At 31.5% G+C, this 16,441-nt stretch overlaps 3 protein-coding genes across 4 annotated transcripts; 2 read left to right on the forward strand and 1 right to left on the reverse strand.

The window, feature by feature from the left end:
* Positions 1-1,281: 1,281 nt before the first annotated feature.
* On the reverse strand, positions 1,282-3,553 carry LOC128392456 (tRNA-specific adenosine deaminase 1-like). Its single transcript, XM_053352484.1, has 4 exons — positions 2,959-3,553; positions 2,532-2,851; positions 1,546-1,971; positions 1,282-1,433 (listed from the first exon to the last, which is right to left on the reverse strand). The coding sequence occupies exons 1-4, from the start codon at positions 3,012-3,014 to the stop codon at positions 1,282-1,284; spliced, it is 954 nt and encodes a 317-aa protein (XP_053208459.1). The 5' UTR covers positions 3,015-3,553.
* A 2,152-nt stretch (positions 3,554-5,705) lies between these two features.
* On the forward strand, positions 5,706-12,886 carry LOC128392368 (multidrug resistance-associated protein 1-like). Its single transcript, XM_053352386.1, is given in 11 exon segments — positions 5,706-6,087; positions 6,256-6,432; positions 6,592-6,687; positions 6,757-6,939; positions 7,437-7,574; positions 7,906-8,445; positions 8,533-8,991; positions 9,067-9,213; positions 9,283-10,875; positions 10,949-11,377; positions 11,475-12,886. Coding segments are annotated over 11 exon segments (4,572 nt in total). The 5' UTR covers positions 5,706-6,057; the 3' UTR covers positions 12,255-12,886.
* Positions 12,887-14,188: 1,302 nt separating this feature from the next.
* LOC128392350 (short-chain dehydrogenase/reductase family 16C member 6-like) lies at positions 14,189-16,423 on the forward strand. Of its 2 annotated transcripts, none has more exons than XM_053352366.1 (2): positions 14,189-14,381; positions 15,226-16,423. In XM_053352366.1, the coding sequence occupies exon 2, from the start codon at positions 15,227-15,229 to the stop codon at positions 16,148-16,150; it is 924 nt and encodes a 307-aa protein (XP_053208341.1). In that variant the 5' UTR covers positions 14,189-14,381; position 15,226; the 3' UTR covers positions 16,151-16,423. The 2 variants fall into 2 exon arrangements, with proteins under 2 accessions (XP_053208341.1, XP_053208340.1); XM_053352365.1 differs by lacking the exon at positions 14,189-14,381 and adding an exon at positions 14,419-14,837.
* Positions 16,424-16,441: the final 18 nt, after the last annotated feature.

The raw sequence follows: 16,441 nt of genomic DNA on the forward strand, positions 1-16,441 counted from the left end.
TTTACGATATTTAATAGTTTCAGAAATTTTGATTCGTATTTACAATTCTGATTCTCATCAATTGTGATTGTTTAGCCCGTAAATTTTGATTTAATTGCTCTGCGTTTTTGCGTCTTATCTAATTGCAAGACTGTCATTTCTTAATTTCCATTTTAAATTGTAAAATCGTTAACATTTGATTACAATTAAAGCGCAAGTTTCAATGTTATAAATATTGTCTGGTTTAAATTGTTATCAATTTTACCAATTTTTCCAACTCTTAACCATTGGAATTGCAGATTTAATCATAAATCGTAACTACAATTAACGCTAATCAGATTGATAGTGTTGGTAATAAAATGAGCTCTCATTTATTATAACCTAAATAACAACTATCAATTTAACATTTTCTTGATTAACTTTTTTTAATTAATCAACAATGAATCCGATAATAATTATAATACAAGAATCAATTGTTAAATTGTGCATTTTCATTAGAGTCCAGGGTTGATTAAGACTTGATGATGTGTTCATTGATTTCATCTCAATACAAAGATGATACATTGAATTAAAAGGTTAATTATCATCTTCATTTCTCTTACTAATCAATTCGTTGACAAGGGATTTAACTAATTAATCAGTTTCTATAGGAACCTGGGGATAAAAAAAAAGTTAATTGTCCAGGAATATCAAGTTAGATGAGAGCAAGTCGATAAAAATTATTTCTGATTAATCTCTAATTGTAACTTGATTAACTGTCAATCGAATAAGTTTTTTTCACTAAACTTTACTTGTAATCAATTAATTTTCTTTCATTATTAGTAACTAATTAAGGTTTTCTAATACAGTTTCATATACACCCAATCATCTAAGATGGCGGCCACATATCAACGAGCTTGATTGTAAAATAACCATCACATGCTATTCAGTTAATTATTATCTGTATTGAATGTTGATTCTGGTTGATTACAAGCTGATTGTAACCAGTTTTAATTTCCTGACGATCTCATTAGAGCAATTACAATTACAATTATAATTTTCTCTCATTTAGTTTTCCTTTTTATCATCTCAAAAAATCAGGTAAACACAATCATGAGGTAAACAATTAAATGAAAGGGAAATTGTTTACTAAATGTCTCAACTCGACAATTAGCATCTTCATTAGATTAATCAGCATCTCGATAATAATTATGTTCATTCAATGGTGAAATTACAATCTCTCGATAATCACTAATGTAATAAACTTTATTATAATCATTTAATGATTACGATTTCATCACAAGTAAAAAAAATCAGATTATTTCATAGTTTCCACTCAGAAAATTTTAAATCACAAATCTTTTCAATCAGCTGATTAAACCGATTCTCTAAACCCAACCGGCTAATCCTTGATGGATTAGAAGCCGCTCTCTTCTTGTTAACACCTTGTTTTAATCCTTCCACGATAATCTCACCTAAATCATTGGAAAATGATTAAACTTGATTGTAGCAGAAATTTACAACCCAAATGACGTAGCTTTTGATTTCTAATTACGTTAATTACTACAATTGTGTATCTCTACTTACATTTATCTCCATTTTCATCCCAACAGACAATCGCTGAAGGACAAGCTTGCAAATGATTAAATCGTATAAATGGTGAACATTTAATTGTCTCAACGAAATGAATATCAGGCCATTGATTGTCGTTAATTGCAAAGATTGGATCTAATTGTAATTCGCTCTCTGGATCGATATTAATTGCCAAAGCTTTATCAACTTTTTCTCGATCAAACTCTTTGGTTTCAACACAATTACCAATGATTAAAGATTTCAATCTAATTGGCTTCCTAGTTAATGATATTAATCGTTTTCCTTGAAGACCAAGATGAGTCCATTTTAAAATTTTATCGATACAAGAAGCGTCCAAACAAGGTTCACCTCTACCTGGTTTACGAGATATCCCTTGATTACAACCTGCGGAAATGAAAAAACGGATTGCAATTAACGGTTAATTAACCAAAGATCCAAAGGGTTTCAATAACAAAGCAAAGTTATCAATTTAAGATAATCAACCTTTGCATTATCAATAACAACAAAAGGAAAACTGGAAATGACAGGAACTGTTAATAATATCAACTAATTAGAAAAAAACGTAATTATCATTTATACGTAGACACCTAAAATCGTAATCAAATTGATCATTGATTCTGACCTTGAGTTGATTGAATTTTTGATTGTTTGCATTGTTGTTAAATAACTTGTGACTTTTGGGAAAACAAAAACATTGTAAAAATTTCCCAGCACAGAAAAAATTATTGCCCAAGATAAAAGCGATAATATATTTTTCTGGCCTAAAAATCGTAATCGACACATGAATCTTCCTCGTAAGATCGTTGATTACGAAAAAAAAGGAGTACGTTTTGTTGATCGATAAGGAAGAATTATGATATTGTGATGGTGACGATTCTTGACAATTAACTTTTAATATGAGTTAGTGACTAATTATTTATCTCTAATTTTCTCTTTCTTTTCAGGAACAATAAAAGTATATGATTATCATGGTGGGAAACTATCGATGGAGGAAGTGGAAGTTGATGAAAATCCTCTACATGGAAGTTGCGAGATGAAGAGATGCCAATTTAAATTGTCCAGATGATTTAGATGACCGTTAGACTTTTCAATTAGTCCCATTAAATGTTGTTTGAAGGCTCGTTTAGCTAAAACTTCAGCGTGACAATCAATTAGGACATTGGTCAGTTTAGATGGACTTCCAGTTACACATTTGGTTCCTGTTGTTAAACAAATTAATTTAAAACTATCTGATTGTTCACAAATTAATCCGCACAATGTTGTCCATTGATTGTCCAAAGGTTTACCTGTTTTATTTAAACTGAAGGAGCAACATGACGATTAATTAATAATTTTAATCAAACATGGAAAGTGAAAGTTGATTAATCATCTTTTTTTTTTAATTTTCTTAATGATTTCTTTTCGTACCTTTGATACTTTTCAATACATAATTGAGCCATTAATTGATATTTAGAGTCATTCATTGTTATTATTGTGATTACAATCCTTTTGTTGATTGAAACTGTTAATCAAAAACCTGACAAACTAATGATAGATCATAATCCAAATGTCAATAATCTTAATTGAATTAGTTTAATTAATGACAATTATTAAGGAAATTACAGAAAATACATTCAACTTGTATCTTCACATTTAATTATCGTTTTACTGTTATTGTAACACTTTGAGACTTTTTGTTAATTGTCATCAAATTGTCATTTTAGTTTGACAATCAAACTTGAACGACAATATCTTGTAGAATTATTAATTTAATCTTTGTATATCTTATCATTTACAGATTTAACTAACTAATGTGATCCCGGAAATCGGATTTGGAGAAACAATTACAAAGAGGATCCAAATTGGAAAAGTGATTAAAAGTTAATTTTATTCAATGAAACAATGAGCAATTTAAGGAGATCAATGAACAATTAGTAATAATTATGATTAATCGAATACAATTAGGATAGATTTGGATCGAAAGATACAAAATTAACTATACTTGTAAGTACTTTTGTTCAATTGAAAATATCGTAATAACAATTAGTGATTATTTTAAATTTCTCACTAATTATTAATTGAGTAAAATCTCATTTTCATTTTCTTGTCTCTTCCAGTGGCTATGATGATGATGCTGATGATGATGAGCAGGAAATGGATGGACAATTGGAGGTTTAACTGTTTCAACTGTAAACGGAAGTGGAATCGGCAATGGAAGTGGAACTACCCCAATGCCCGGAGGTGAAATAACGGCAGCGGTTAAAATTAATTTCAATAGCTTACGAGCCTCTCGATGAGAAAGTCTATAGCTGATTGTAATTGTTGGAACCATTAAGATGAATGTGATTGTGTAAATCACCACAAAGGTCAATGTTGATCGACTTAATAATCTCATGATTTCGATTAATTGAAAACGCAACAATTAATCACTACGGAGATGAAACTATTGACTGGTACAAATAACTGATAATTTAACTATGAAAGAGTCAACACATTTACTAAGTAATTTAGTTAAACAATTAAGATGAATATTAACTATGGTTGCAACTAAACAAACTGACCAAATTGGATTACTGACCGATGCTTTTATATATTACTGATTAGTGGGCAAAGATGATAACCTAATCATGATGGTGATTGATTTCAAGTTAACCAACCTGATGACAATTTTGATGGACAAAACAATCAAAGAAAGTTAATTAAGACATCAACTGAAAGATTTAATTAATGGTAACCTCAATGATTACCATTGCTTGACCATTACTTTTACAGTAATGTCGTAATTGTGATTTGCTTGAAAAATATATTCTCATCATTGTTTCCATCATTGACCATTGATTGTGGTCAACCATGTTAATCGTTGATTGTTGTAGGAGGAAAACAAATACAACCTCTTAATTAACTTGTAGAAATGAAGCAATTAACACAATTGTGATTGTTTCCTAAAATAAGTTAACATTTACTCATCTGATCAATTTTTTACTGTCCATTGTGATTTTCACACTAATTGTTTGGAGATAACTAATTAATTTTTTCATTATTATCTTGTAATTTAAGATTTACAACTTTGTCATTAAAGTGAAATCCTTAGTTGTTGATTAATCTTGACAACTTAACACTCATTGTTAATATGTAATTATTTCAAGTAGTTGATTATGTTTACATTGGTTTTATTTACAAATTAATAGTAATTATCAAGTTAACCATTTAAAGTTAAACAATCAACACTACGAATTGTAAAACAATCTGAAAGTTACAATTGGTTTTAATTTGCCACAATTAGAATCAAATGTAAACCTTGTCATTAAAACTTTCATTGAGACATCAAAGTGAATTAATTTGATCGTAAATTAGAAAACAATTGATTAACCTTTGGTAAATTGTCTACCATGATTAACAATACATAAAACAATGAGAAAAATAGAACTAGAAATTTGTCTTATCATTGATTATTCAATTACTTTCCATTACAATTTAATCATTAATTAAAATAGTAAAACATAATAAGATAAAACTCTTGAAAAATCAATGACAATCATAATCATTGTCTATTTGATTAGAATGAAAATTAATTACAACCAATTAAATCTCCCATTTATTACCACTAATCAGAGTAAAAGAGAACAATCAAAACAATTAAATTAACAATTTAACTAAAAGTTAGACTCATAATTGTAACAAAACATTTTTTGAATGTTTAGTTTTCTTAATGAAAACAAAACCAAAGAATCACTAATTAACAATCCTAAAGAAAATATGTTCAAATTGTAATTGTGAAGATTATCAAAACCAAATAAACTGATTAATTGACTAATCACCATAAAGAATGAACATAAATCAATATAATTAAATTGATTAAATAGTTAATTGAAATTGAGAAAGAGAAACAAATACAAAATCATCTCAATGTTTTTCCTTTGTAACTGAGATCGTGATTGAGATGATGATTGTCACTTACCTTTAGACAATTAATTAATACCTTTATCGTAATTAGAGAAGCAATTGGTTGATTGTAAATTCGTTAATTAACAAGAATATGAAACAAATTAGAAAGAAATTATGAAAACAGCTCAAAAAGAAGGCGAAAAACTAGAAACAAAAATGAAAGAATAGAAAAACTGATCAGCTGTTAAGGAGAGAAAGAGAAGAAAAGAAAGAGTAAGAAAGAGAGAAAGAGGAAAGAAGAGAGAAGAGAAAAAAACGACACCGGGTTAAAGAGAGAAAAATGATTTTCTAAACGATTGTTAATCACAATCAGATAATTAACTTGGTGCCTTCCCTTTCTCTATTTGATGCTTCGACTCTCCTTCACAATCACAATCAACAGCAATCAACGTAAATGATTAACAACAATTAGTGTTCACTCAATTTCCTTCAATTTTTGGTCTCTATGGTGTTTCCTATGTGACCCTTGTTGTGTTTTCCTTGTCTAATCCTCTCATTTCAGTTGACCAGTTTTCATTTTAATTAAGTAATTGTTTCAATTTTCTTGTCATCTAATTAACCCTGATTGTCCATTCCACTCGAATGGAGCATTTTTGTGGTCACAATTTTTGGGTAAGTCGAATTTTCTATCAATTCAACTTTTTCTCTATTCTCTTTCTCCATGTTGTTTTCTACTTCTATTTTCCATATACCCTTTTCATTTTGTTGTTCTATTTACCTTTTCAATTTCAATTTCAAATTCTATTCTTTTTTTTTGTTAATTTATTTTCTATTCTCCAGGATAATCAATTAACTTGGAATACAACATCTCCATTATTTACACCATGTTTTGGACAAACCTTGTTAACTTGGATTCCCTGTGGTTTCCTCTGGATTGTTGCGCCTTTTGTACTACACAAATTGATTCGTTCACCTTCCAGAATTTTACCCTGGACTTTGTTGAATTTAAGTAAAACAGTTAAGTGTTGACAGTGATTTTCCTCTGCCCGCAACAATCAGTTAATTTAACCAATTGAGCAACTAAATTGTTACTGACACAGTGTCTCCGAAATTATCTATTCAATTGTCACCAAACTCTTTCACTTTACTAACTTTTTATCCTCATTTCCATTTCAGATTTTAGCATTACTATTAAGTGTAACCTCTGCTGTCCAATTGATTGCTTCCATTTTGGATTTAGTTGAATTTAAGTAAAACAGTTAAGTGTTGACAGTGATTTTCCTCTGCCCGCAACAATCAGTTAATTTAACCAATTGAGCAACTAAATTGTTACTGACACAGTGTCTCCGAAATTACGCCATCATCATCATCATCATACCCACGCTTGGTTGAACTTTAGCTTTAATTCTCCTTCATCGTCGTAAAGGTGTCCACTCTTCCGGTATTCTATTCATTTTTTGGCTTCTACTGACCATTGGTTCTGCTATTTATTATTGGACGTTAATTGACACTGTTATTGATCCGGTTAGTAGCTGATTAAACCATCAATTTGTTGTTAATCATGATCGATGATTGAAAACTATCAACTTTTTTTAGTTACTTTTGTTATTGATGTTTTCATTGAATGAAGGGCAAGCAAATATTAACTGATGAAAAACATACTAACAGGAGATATGATTGTTTTACCTTATCCACTTAATAAGACAATTGGTAAAATCTTATGTAAACTAAATCGTTGATTATGACATTAATCAATGTGTTTGTGTGTGTGTGCCTCTTGACAATTATCATTACTTTCTATTGTCTTTCTATTGTGTTTACCAAATTTAATCTTTTATTGGTTTAGTGAGATGATGATGATCATTCTCATGATTATCATCATTTTAATTTCTTTGCTTGTTTCTAATTGCGACTTTATTGCCCAGTTTAATTGGATTTACAATCGACAATTTAGTCAGGACTTTTACATGATCATAATTAATAATTTATTTTCTCTCCCTCTCTCTCTCTCTCTCTTTCAGAATGACAAGTATTGGACGATTGATAAAATTACTTTCATATCTCAGTCAATTCAGACTCCAGCCATTTTGTGTTCGTTTTTATTATCATGTTTTGCTGATACACGGAGAGAGTATTTTACCGCTGGTGAAGATTACAAAGTAATTAATTACCGATCAAATCATTCTAATTGTAATTTGATTTCTGGTTCATTTGTACTCCCATTACATTTGTAACCAAATCTTACATTAGCACAGAGACTCATTGGAAACTCTTTGATTCTCTTCCTCCCTAATTATATTTTTCGCTAATCAGATGGAAATCTTAACAATCAAATACATTGAAACAAGATGATTATCGATGATATTTTACTGAGAATCTAATTGGAATTTGCTCTGAGAAACCCAATGAGCTTATGTGTTAATGTTACATAACTAATATACTCTCGATTCTAATTGTTTATTTCTCATTCTTTCCAATTTAATTTAACAGAATGAATGTCCACTTCTAAAAGCATCTTTTCTCAATCAAATCACTTTCTGTTGGTATGATTCTATGGGCTATTTGGGTTTCAAAAAATCGCTCACTCAGGATGATATGTGGGATCTTCCCGTGGAGAATAAAACGGAAAAAATTTATGACCTATTCCGTCGATATTTGGAAGACGCTATCATGTATACTTTCAATACTAAACAGAAATATCAAAGCGGAATCGTTAATACGGTCGAGGACATGACGATAATCAGTGTTAACGTCGTTCTCCCACTTTTCAAAGCCTTTTGGCCTCAACTTCTTGGCTGTGGTCTAGTTAAACTATGCTCCAGTTTTCTTACCTTTGGTAATCCTCTTCTTCTAGACCAGTTAATCGCCTTCGTCGCCAGCGATGATCCAAATTGGCGAGGTTACGTTATTGCCTTAGGAATGGCGGTTTGTTCACTCCTTGAATCTATGCTTAACGGTCAATACGAGTTCTGGATTAATGTAACATCCATGCGAATGAGATCGGCGTTAATTGCAAGTATTTATCGAAAGGTAAGATTTCCTTTGATTTGCACTTCCATTTTCGATTGTAACATTTTCTTAATTGTAATCGTTTCTTTATTGCTAATTAATTTATAGAGTTTAAAATTATCCAGCTCAGGAAGGAAAGATTTTACTGCCGGTGAAATTGTTAATTTAATGGCTGTTGATACCCAACGAGTTGTTGATTATATCAATATTTACAATCTTCTTTGGGCGGCACCGATTCAAATTTTTCTCGCTCTCTATTTACTTTGGAATCAATTAGGAGTCGCTTCTCTTGCTGGTATTGCTGTGATGATTATTTTAGTTCCAATTAATGGTTTTATTACCGTTAGACTGAAAACCTTACAAGGTCGATTGATGGCACAGAAAGATAAGAGAACTAAATTAATGAGTGAAATTCTGAATGGAATTAAAGTTCTTAAATTGTATGCTTGGGAAGGAGCTTTCGGCGATCTAGTGACAAATATTCGTGATGTTGAGATATTGGCCCTTCGAGGTCAAGCTAAATTATCGGCTGGTATTGTATTTGCCTTTTCGTGTGCACCCTTTTTTGTGAGTAATCTAATATCAAACAAACAATTAACTTTGTAACTGATTGATTAACTTTGTGCTTCTTTTATATTTCAGGTCGCGTTCGCTAGTTTTTGTACCTTTGTCCTAATCGATTCGAATAATATTCTAGACGCAAATAAAGCGTTTGTTTCTCTATCATTATTCAACATTCTGAGGATTCCGTTGGCCCTTCTTCCTATGGTAGTTTCTTATGGTGCTAATGTAAGTGTTTTAACCTCTTTGTCTATTTACATATTAATTGTTTAAATTTTTATTTCTTTGTTTCTCTAGTTTGTGATATCAATAAAACGAATCAATAAATATCTTCAAGGCGATGAAATTGATCCGGAGACAATTCAACATGAACCTAATCAAAAAAATCCCGTCGTCCTTAGGAACGGAACCTTTAGTTGGTCTAAAGAGGAAACTCCAGTTCTTAACGAGATGACTCTCGATATTAAGGATAGAAGTTTAGTCGCTGTTGTTGGTCAAGTTGGAAGTGGTAAATCATCATTACTGTCCGCTCTTCTTGGTGACCTTTACAAGACTGATGGTTATGTTAACGTCTATGGTAAAATTGCTTATGTCCCTCAAACAGCGTGGATTCAAAATGCTACAGTCCGTCAGAATATTACCTTTTCTCAGCCTTATATTCAAGATAAATATGATAAAGTGATTGAATCTTGTGCCTTGTCTCAGGATTTGAAAATATTGACCGGTGGGGATTTAACTGAAATCGGTGAGAAGGGAATCAATTTGAGTGGAGGTCAGAAACAGAGAGTTAGTCTCGCTCGAGCTGTTTATTCAAATGCCGATATTTACTTCTTGGATGATCCTTTAAGTGCAGTCGATGCTCATGTTTCTCGTCACCTTTTCGATAAAGTTATTGGTCCAAACGGAATACTTAAAAAGAAAACACGAATTTTAGTTACCCATCGGGTCACTTTCCTTCCTCAAGTCGATGAAATTATCGTACTTAAAGATGGACGTATCACTGAGCAAGGAACTTACGCCGAACTGTTGGCCAAAGATGGTGAATTCGCTCAATTCTTGCTACAGTTTGTAAGTGAACATCATGATGAAGAATTGGCAGCTGAAGACAAAGAAATCATCGAACAATTAAAAGAGAAAATGGGTCCAGAATTACAGAAAAGAGGGTCATTGATTAAATCGGAAACAATTTCTGAAAGTTCTGATGGAATTCGTAGACGAACAATGTCCAATTCATCTCGCCCTTCCTTGAGAAAGTCTAACAACTCTCGAAGTGTATCACAGCTTCGTGAAGAACCAGATTCAGCTAAACAAAACAACGAAAAGTTCCGTTTAGTTGAAACGGAAGTCGCTCAAACCGGAAAAGTTAAATGGGACGTTTATTGGGACTTTTTGAAAGCCTGTAGTTTAATATCATGTTTATTGGTAATGATTGCATTCTGTTTATCGAGTACCTTCAACTTACTTTCGAGTCTATGGTTAACCGAATGGAGTAACGATTCGCTGGATCCCGCTTCTGTCAATGATACAACTTTGAGAAACACTCGTTTAGGTGTTTACTTTGGCCTTGGCCTGTTGGAAACAACATTCACCCTGACCAACAGTATTATCCTTAACTTTTCAATTCTTAAAGGAGCCAAACTTATCCACGAGCAAATGCTTTACCGTATAATAAGAGCACCGATGTCATTTTATGATACAACACCTTTAGGTCGTATATTAAATCGTTTCACGAAAGATATCGATGTCGCTGATGTTACATTGACTTTCAATATTCGAATGTTAATCTCACAAAGTTTCCGTGCTATCGTGGCCATAATCGCCATTTGCTTAGAAACACCTTACTTTTTGCTTGTCGTTATTCCGGTTGGTGCTGCTTATGTTTTTGTTCAGGTAAATTTAGTTGCAATTGTTATGATTATTAGAATATGGATATTCATTTGTTTTTCTCTTTTTACAATTCCAGAAATTTTACATCGCTTCCTCTCGACAATTAAAGAGAATTGAATCTGTAACCAGATCTCCGGTTTATTCCCATTTCTCGGAAACCGTTTCAGGAGCCACTTCCATTCGAGCCTATGGTTGCAATGAAAGGTTCATTAGCGAGTGTTACCACAGAGTTGATGTGAATCACACTTCCTATTTTCCTAATTTAAGTTCAAATCGTTGGTTAGCAATTCGACTTGAATTTCTGGGTAATGTGATTGTCTTCCTTGCAGCAGTTTTTGCGGTCACGTCGCGAGGTATTTCAAGTCCAGGTTACACTGGACTATCGGTCAGTTATGCATTAACAGTAACCCAAGTACTGAATATGTTGGTTCGAGCCGTTTCCGATGTTGAAACAAACGTCGTCTCAATTGAAAGAGTTCTAGAATATACTAAAACCCCTATGGAGGTAATTACTTGTTTCGGAACTAATTATGTCAATTTTTTGAAAACACTTTTTGATGGAATCATTTTTTTTCCTCTTCCTCCTTCTCTGTAACATTCAGGCACCTTGGGACTTGCCCAAGAAAAGTTCGCAGTCAAATTGGCCTGACAAGGGTCAGATCGTTTTCAACAACTATAGCACCAGATATAGACCAGGTTTAGATTTGGTATTGAAAGAAATATCTTGTACAATTAAGCCTAATGAAAAGGTCGGTATTGTTGGCCGAACTGGAGCTGGTAAATCATCGTTAACATTGGCACTGTTTCGAATAATCGAACCAACTGGTGGTCGAATCGAAATTGACAATCAGGATATCGCTCAATTAGGACTTCACAATTTACGATCTCGACTCACTGTCATCCCGCAAGATCCTGTTCTTTTTTCGGGCAGTTTTCGACGTAATTTTGATCCATTTGAAAAGTACACCGATGGTGAAATTTGGAAAGCATTAGAGTTATCTCACCTTAAAGGTTTCGTTGATTCCCTGGAATCAGGTCTTAATTATGAAATCGCCGAAGGAGGTGAAAACCTAAGTGTTGGACAGAAACAATTAGTTTGTTTAACTCGAGCTTTACTTCGTAAAACAAAAGTTCTTGTTCTAGATGAAGCAACAGCCGCGGTCGATATTGAAACCGATGAACTAATTCAACAGACTATTCGAAAAGAGTTCGCCGATTGTACCATCGTAACCATTGCTCATCGTCTAAATACAATTATGGATTATAATAGAATCATCGTCATGGATAAAGGAAAAATCGTCGAATTTGATTCACCAGAAAATCTTCTCAAAGATTCAAAGTCAATCTTCCATTCGATGGCAAAAGAAGCAAATTTAATCTAATGATCAACAATCAACATCACTTTTCATCCATCAGTTAATTGTCACTTACAATTTTATCCACTTCGATGATTGAAACCTCGGCACTTTTTCAGATCACGACTTTTTCGCTCTCATCAAAACTTTCCCTCTCTTCACCTTAATTTCATCAGACTTTTCTAGTCTCGAATAATTCAAGCAACACCAAGTCTTAATTACTCTCCAATTTTTTCTCTCCAAGATGAGATTCATTTTAATCGGATTGATTATCTTAAATCTCCTCATTATCCTTATCCTTATCTTCATCCTCATCTCTTCATTAAGTCAAACCCTCAAGTGACCTTCAACTAATTATATTTACAATTGAATATAAAAACTAATGAAACTATATTGATGTTTATCATTAGATCAATATAATCATGAACCAAATGTGAACAATTTAATTCTTACAGTTAACCAGTTTTCACCATTGCCATTATTATGTACCTTTGATTTAATTACCATCAAAATTGTTTTATTAATCATTAATCGTCCAACAATTAATCTTAATTCTTCCTCTAATTGAGTCATATTTTTCTATATAAATAATCATATTACATGTTAATTAATTATTCGTATACAAATTTTAAGAATAAATTAAATCCTGAACCAATTAAGTTTCGTATCATTTTACAATATTGTTAAATTGAAACATTCTAATTGTTGGGACAACAATTAAACGATAACTAGACAATGTTGATTAATGAAAACTGTTAATCATTTCAATCAAATGTTGATAATCATCTTAAATTGTGATGACAATTAAACCTTGAACTGTTTTTATTATGCACAATTGAGTTAATTTGTTAATTCGTTAATCATAATCAACCTTGATTGTTATGAAAGTGAAAAAAGTTATGATTTCATTTTCACATTTAAAAGATTAATTTTATTACACTAATCATAATTATCTAAAATTGATTGTCATTCAATTTCCTATGACCATGATTAGCGATCTAATTAGTTAACTATTAGGATATTTAATTTTCAATTGATGATCAATTCTTGACCCATACCCGGAGGCACAATTAACAAATTATTTCATTAACAATAAGTTGAATTTGTGTCAAGGTTAATTTTCATCATAAAGAATACAATTAACAATTAAAACACGATTAAGGATCAACTCTCATTTTCATTAGTAATTAACAATTAGGAAATTAAATTTACTTCGTTAAATTGTTGAACTTTAATTGTGATGTTTCAAATTAATTGTTGTTCTGCTAATCAGTTGAGTCCAATCGGATCAATAACATTGATTGTCTACAATCAATTCGTCATCAATTTAATCAATTTTAATGCCAAAGAATATCGGATTAAGATTAGTCCGAATTTCCGTCAAGACCAAACTTCGAACTGAATTTAATGACAATTAACACATTCGAATGTATCTCTAACTAGGAATTTAGAACTTGTCCTAATCACGGAAAAAAGAAAAAAAAATCGAAGAGGAAAAAGTAACATTCGAATTTAATTTAATTGTTGTAGTTAGAGAAACGAATTAATTTGTTGTTCGATTAACTTAATCTTCGTAATCTGGAGAAAAGATTAATCTGGATAATCGAGAATCGTTTTCATCGTCTTAGAATCCTGGTGAATATTAAATTAATTGTTCGGTAATTTAATCTTCAATAACAATTAGAAATGTAATTTAATTTGATAACCTTGAATTACCTTTAATTTGATTGATTTGAGAAATCAACGAAATTGTAATCCAGAGCTTCCTCGTTTAATTTTTTACGATCAATTTTCCATAATAGATTTCTAATTGTTGTCAATTGATTAGCTTCATATTTCATAATCATGATAATTAACAAACAATTATTTACGGATTCATGATTTGTTTTGATTGTTTAATTCAAATGATTCGGATCGGCATTGAAGGAAAATGGAGAGAAGTTAATTGTTAGTTAATTGTTAGTTTTGATTGTTCACTGGAAAAAAAAGATAAGTGAAAAAAAACGAAAAATTCCCATTGATTAATTTGTTGATTGTGTCAATCAACTCCAACTTTAATTAATCTCAAACAATCAACTAATTTGATAACTTTTTCAATCAAAAAGTTTGTTTTTCTCGAGAATCAGCTGATCGACCCTTCCAATCACCTCAAAGGTTTGTTATTGTTTTTATTTTCACCTCTCTTGCAAATTAAATGATTTATTGTTAATCCACACTAATTTAGAATGAGATTAAAGTTAATTGTAGTTAAATTATGCTAATGAATTGAAGAGACGCCCAAATTGTCATCAACTCACTTTTCATCTTGCAGTCAATGAAAACCACATTGTCTTTTGTTTTCACTTTTAATTATACAGTTTCAAGTTTCTGTTAAATTAACTAAATTACCTTGAATTAGATTGTTTCATTTTAATCATCATTCAGATTCAACTTTTCCATTCAAATTGTTGGATCCTTTGTGATGGCAACAATTAACTAGTTACCTTTTTGTTTACATTTCAGTCAAACAAAACACTTACCTTTCCAATTGAGTTGTGGCTTTTTCCCAATCGGATATTTAATTTATTTACTTTATCACAATCATCTCTCGTTGTTTAATTACCTTAATAAGTAAGTTGATTTACTAATTGATCGATTGTTTCTCTCTCTTTCTAGAAATTTAATCATTTAGACATTTGTTTTTCTTTTCTCTCTCAATGTGATTTTTTGTTCTTTTCTTTCATTTTTTCTCATTTTCTTTTCTCTTCTCCATCATTCAACTTCTCATATTCGGTTAATCCTTTTTTTTTCTTGTTTTCTTTTCCATTTCTACTTGTTTATCCATCGATAACCCTGTGATTATCTATTGTTGAGAATTTCATGGGCTGGGTTAGTGAGAGATCTTGTTGATCTTCACATCTCGTTTCTCATTCTGTTTGCTTCCCTTCATCGTTTTAATTGTTATTCTGTTTTCTTTTTTTTCTCTGTGTTCAATTGTGTCTTCATCTTCTTCTTCAAGAATGGATGTTCTTAAAACTCTTGGTCTTGCTTTCTACCATTGGATTGAAGCGATTATTTTGTTCTTTGTCCCTCGACAATTACGACTTAAGGATATCTCTAAAGATGTTGTTCTAATCACTGGAGCAGGAAACGGAATTGGTAGACTTTTAGCTCTTAAACTTGCCAATGAAGTGGAATCTCTGGTTCTCTGGGATATTGATGAGCATCGGCTTCAAGAAACTGGTCGAGAGGTTACCAGAATCGGTGGAAAGTGTAAATGTTATGTTGTCGATATTTCCGATAGGAACAAAGTTTATTCAACTGCTGAGAAAATTAAACAAGATGTTGGTACAGTTTCAGTGGTGATCAACAATGCTGGTATTGTCTCTGGTAAACCGATCCTTGAATTGTCCGATGAAGCCATTTTGAAGACATTTGAAGTCAATGTTTTCTCTCATTTCTGGATAAACAAAGCTTTTCTTCCTGGAATGATGGAGAAAAATAAAGGTCACATCATCACCATGGCTTCAGTTGCTTCTTTTGTTGGTTCAGATCGATTAACTGATTACTCTGCTTCCAAAGCTGCTGCTTACATGTTACAAGAGGCTCTTTTCTTGGAACTTGCCACCGATGGTTATGATGGAATCAAAGTTACCTCAGTTTGCCCTTATTTCATCGACACTGGAATGTTCCAGGGGGTTCATGACAAGGTTATTCCAATGTTGAAACCTGATTATGCTGCGGATAAGATCATTGAAGCTTATAGAACTGATCAATTCCTTATTGTTTTACCAAGATTTTTCTACTTCATGAATACTATCAAAACCATAATTCCAGCAAAAACTGGCTTTTATCTTTATTCCTTGTTGGGTGGACTTTCAATGATGAAAACTTTCGCTGGTCGAAATAATAACGTTGATAATGGAAAAGTGAAAAGTAATTAAATCAATAGAAAACAACAACAATCAACTATCATCTCAATTTGTATCATCAAGCTAAAGAAACTAAGTTAGATCAACATCAAATTTACTCTTGACTAACAATCATTTAGGAAAAATGATTAACTGTAAAGTTTTTTTTTCTTATCTTGATTGCTCATCATCAACTTTAATTCCTTCCTCAAACTTTCAATGCTCATTAAATTGTTAAAATTTCATAATTATTAATAAAAACAAAACTCAATGGGTGTTTGGAAATCTATTTATCACCTTGAAAAATTTCATTTGTTCATTTAT

This window comes from Panonychus citri, unplaced genomic scaffold (genome assembly GCF_014898815.1).
Source record: "Panonychus citri isolate SS breed McGregor unplaced genomic scaffold, ASM1489881v1 Contig00136, whole genome shotgun sequence".
NCBI lineage: Eukaryota > Metazoa > Arthropoda > Arachnida > Trombidiformes > Tetranychidae > Panonychus > Panonychus citri.

Bases quoted from the DNA above. Each gene is read 5' to 3' on its own strand.
- LOC128392456 (XM_053352484.1), bottom strand. From the start codon at position 3,014: ATGAATGACTCTAAATATCAATTAATGGCTCAATTATGTATTGAAAAG. The intron at 1,972-2,531 runs GTTTCCCACCAT...CTTTGGTTAATT, and splicing joins TTCCACTTCCTCCATCGATA to AACCGTTAATTGCAATCCGT. The intron at 1,434-1,545 runs GTAAGTAGAGAT...CCAATGATTTAG, and splicing joins GGATGAAAATGGAGATAAAT to GTGAGATTATCGTGGAAGGA.
- LOC128392350 (XM_053352366.1), top strand. From the start codon at position 15,227: ATGGATGTTCTTAAAACTCTTGGTCTTGCTTTCTACCATTGGATTGAA.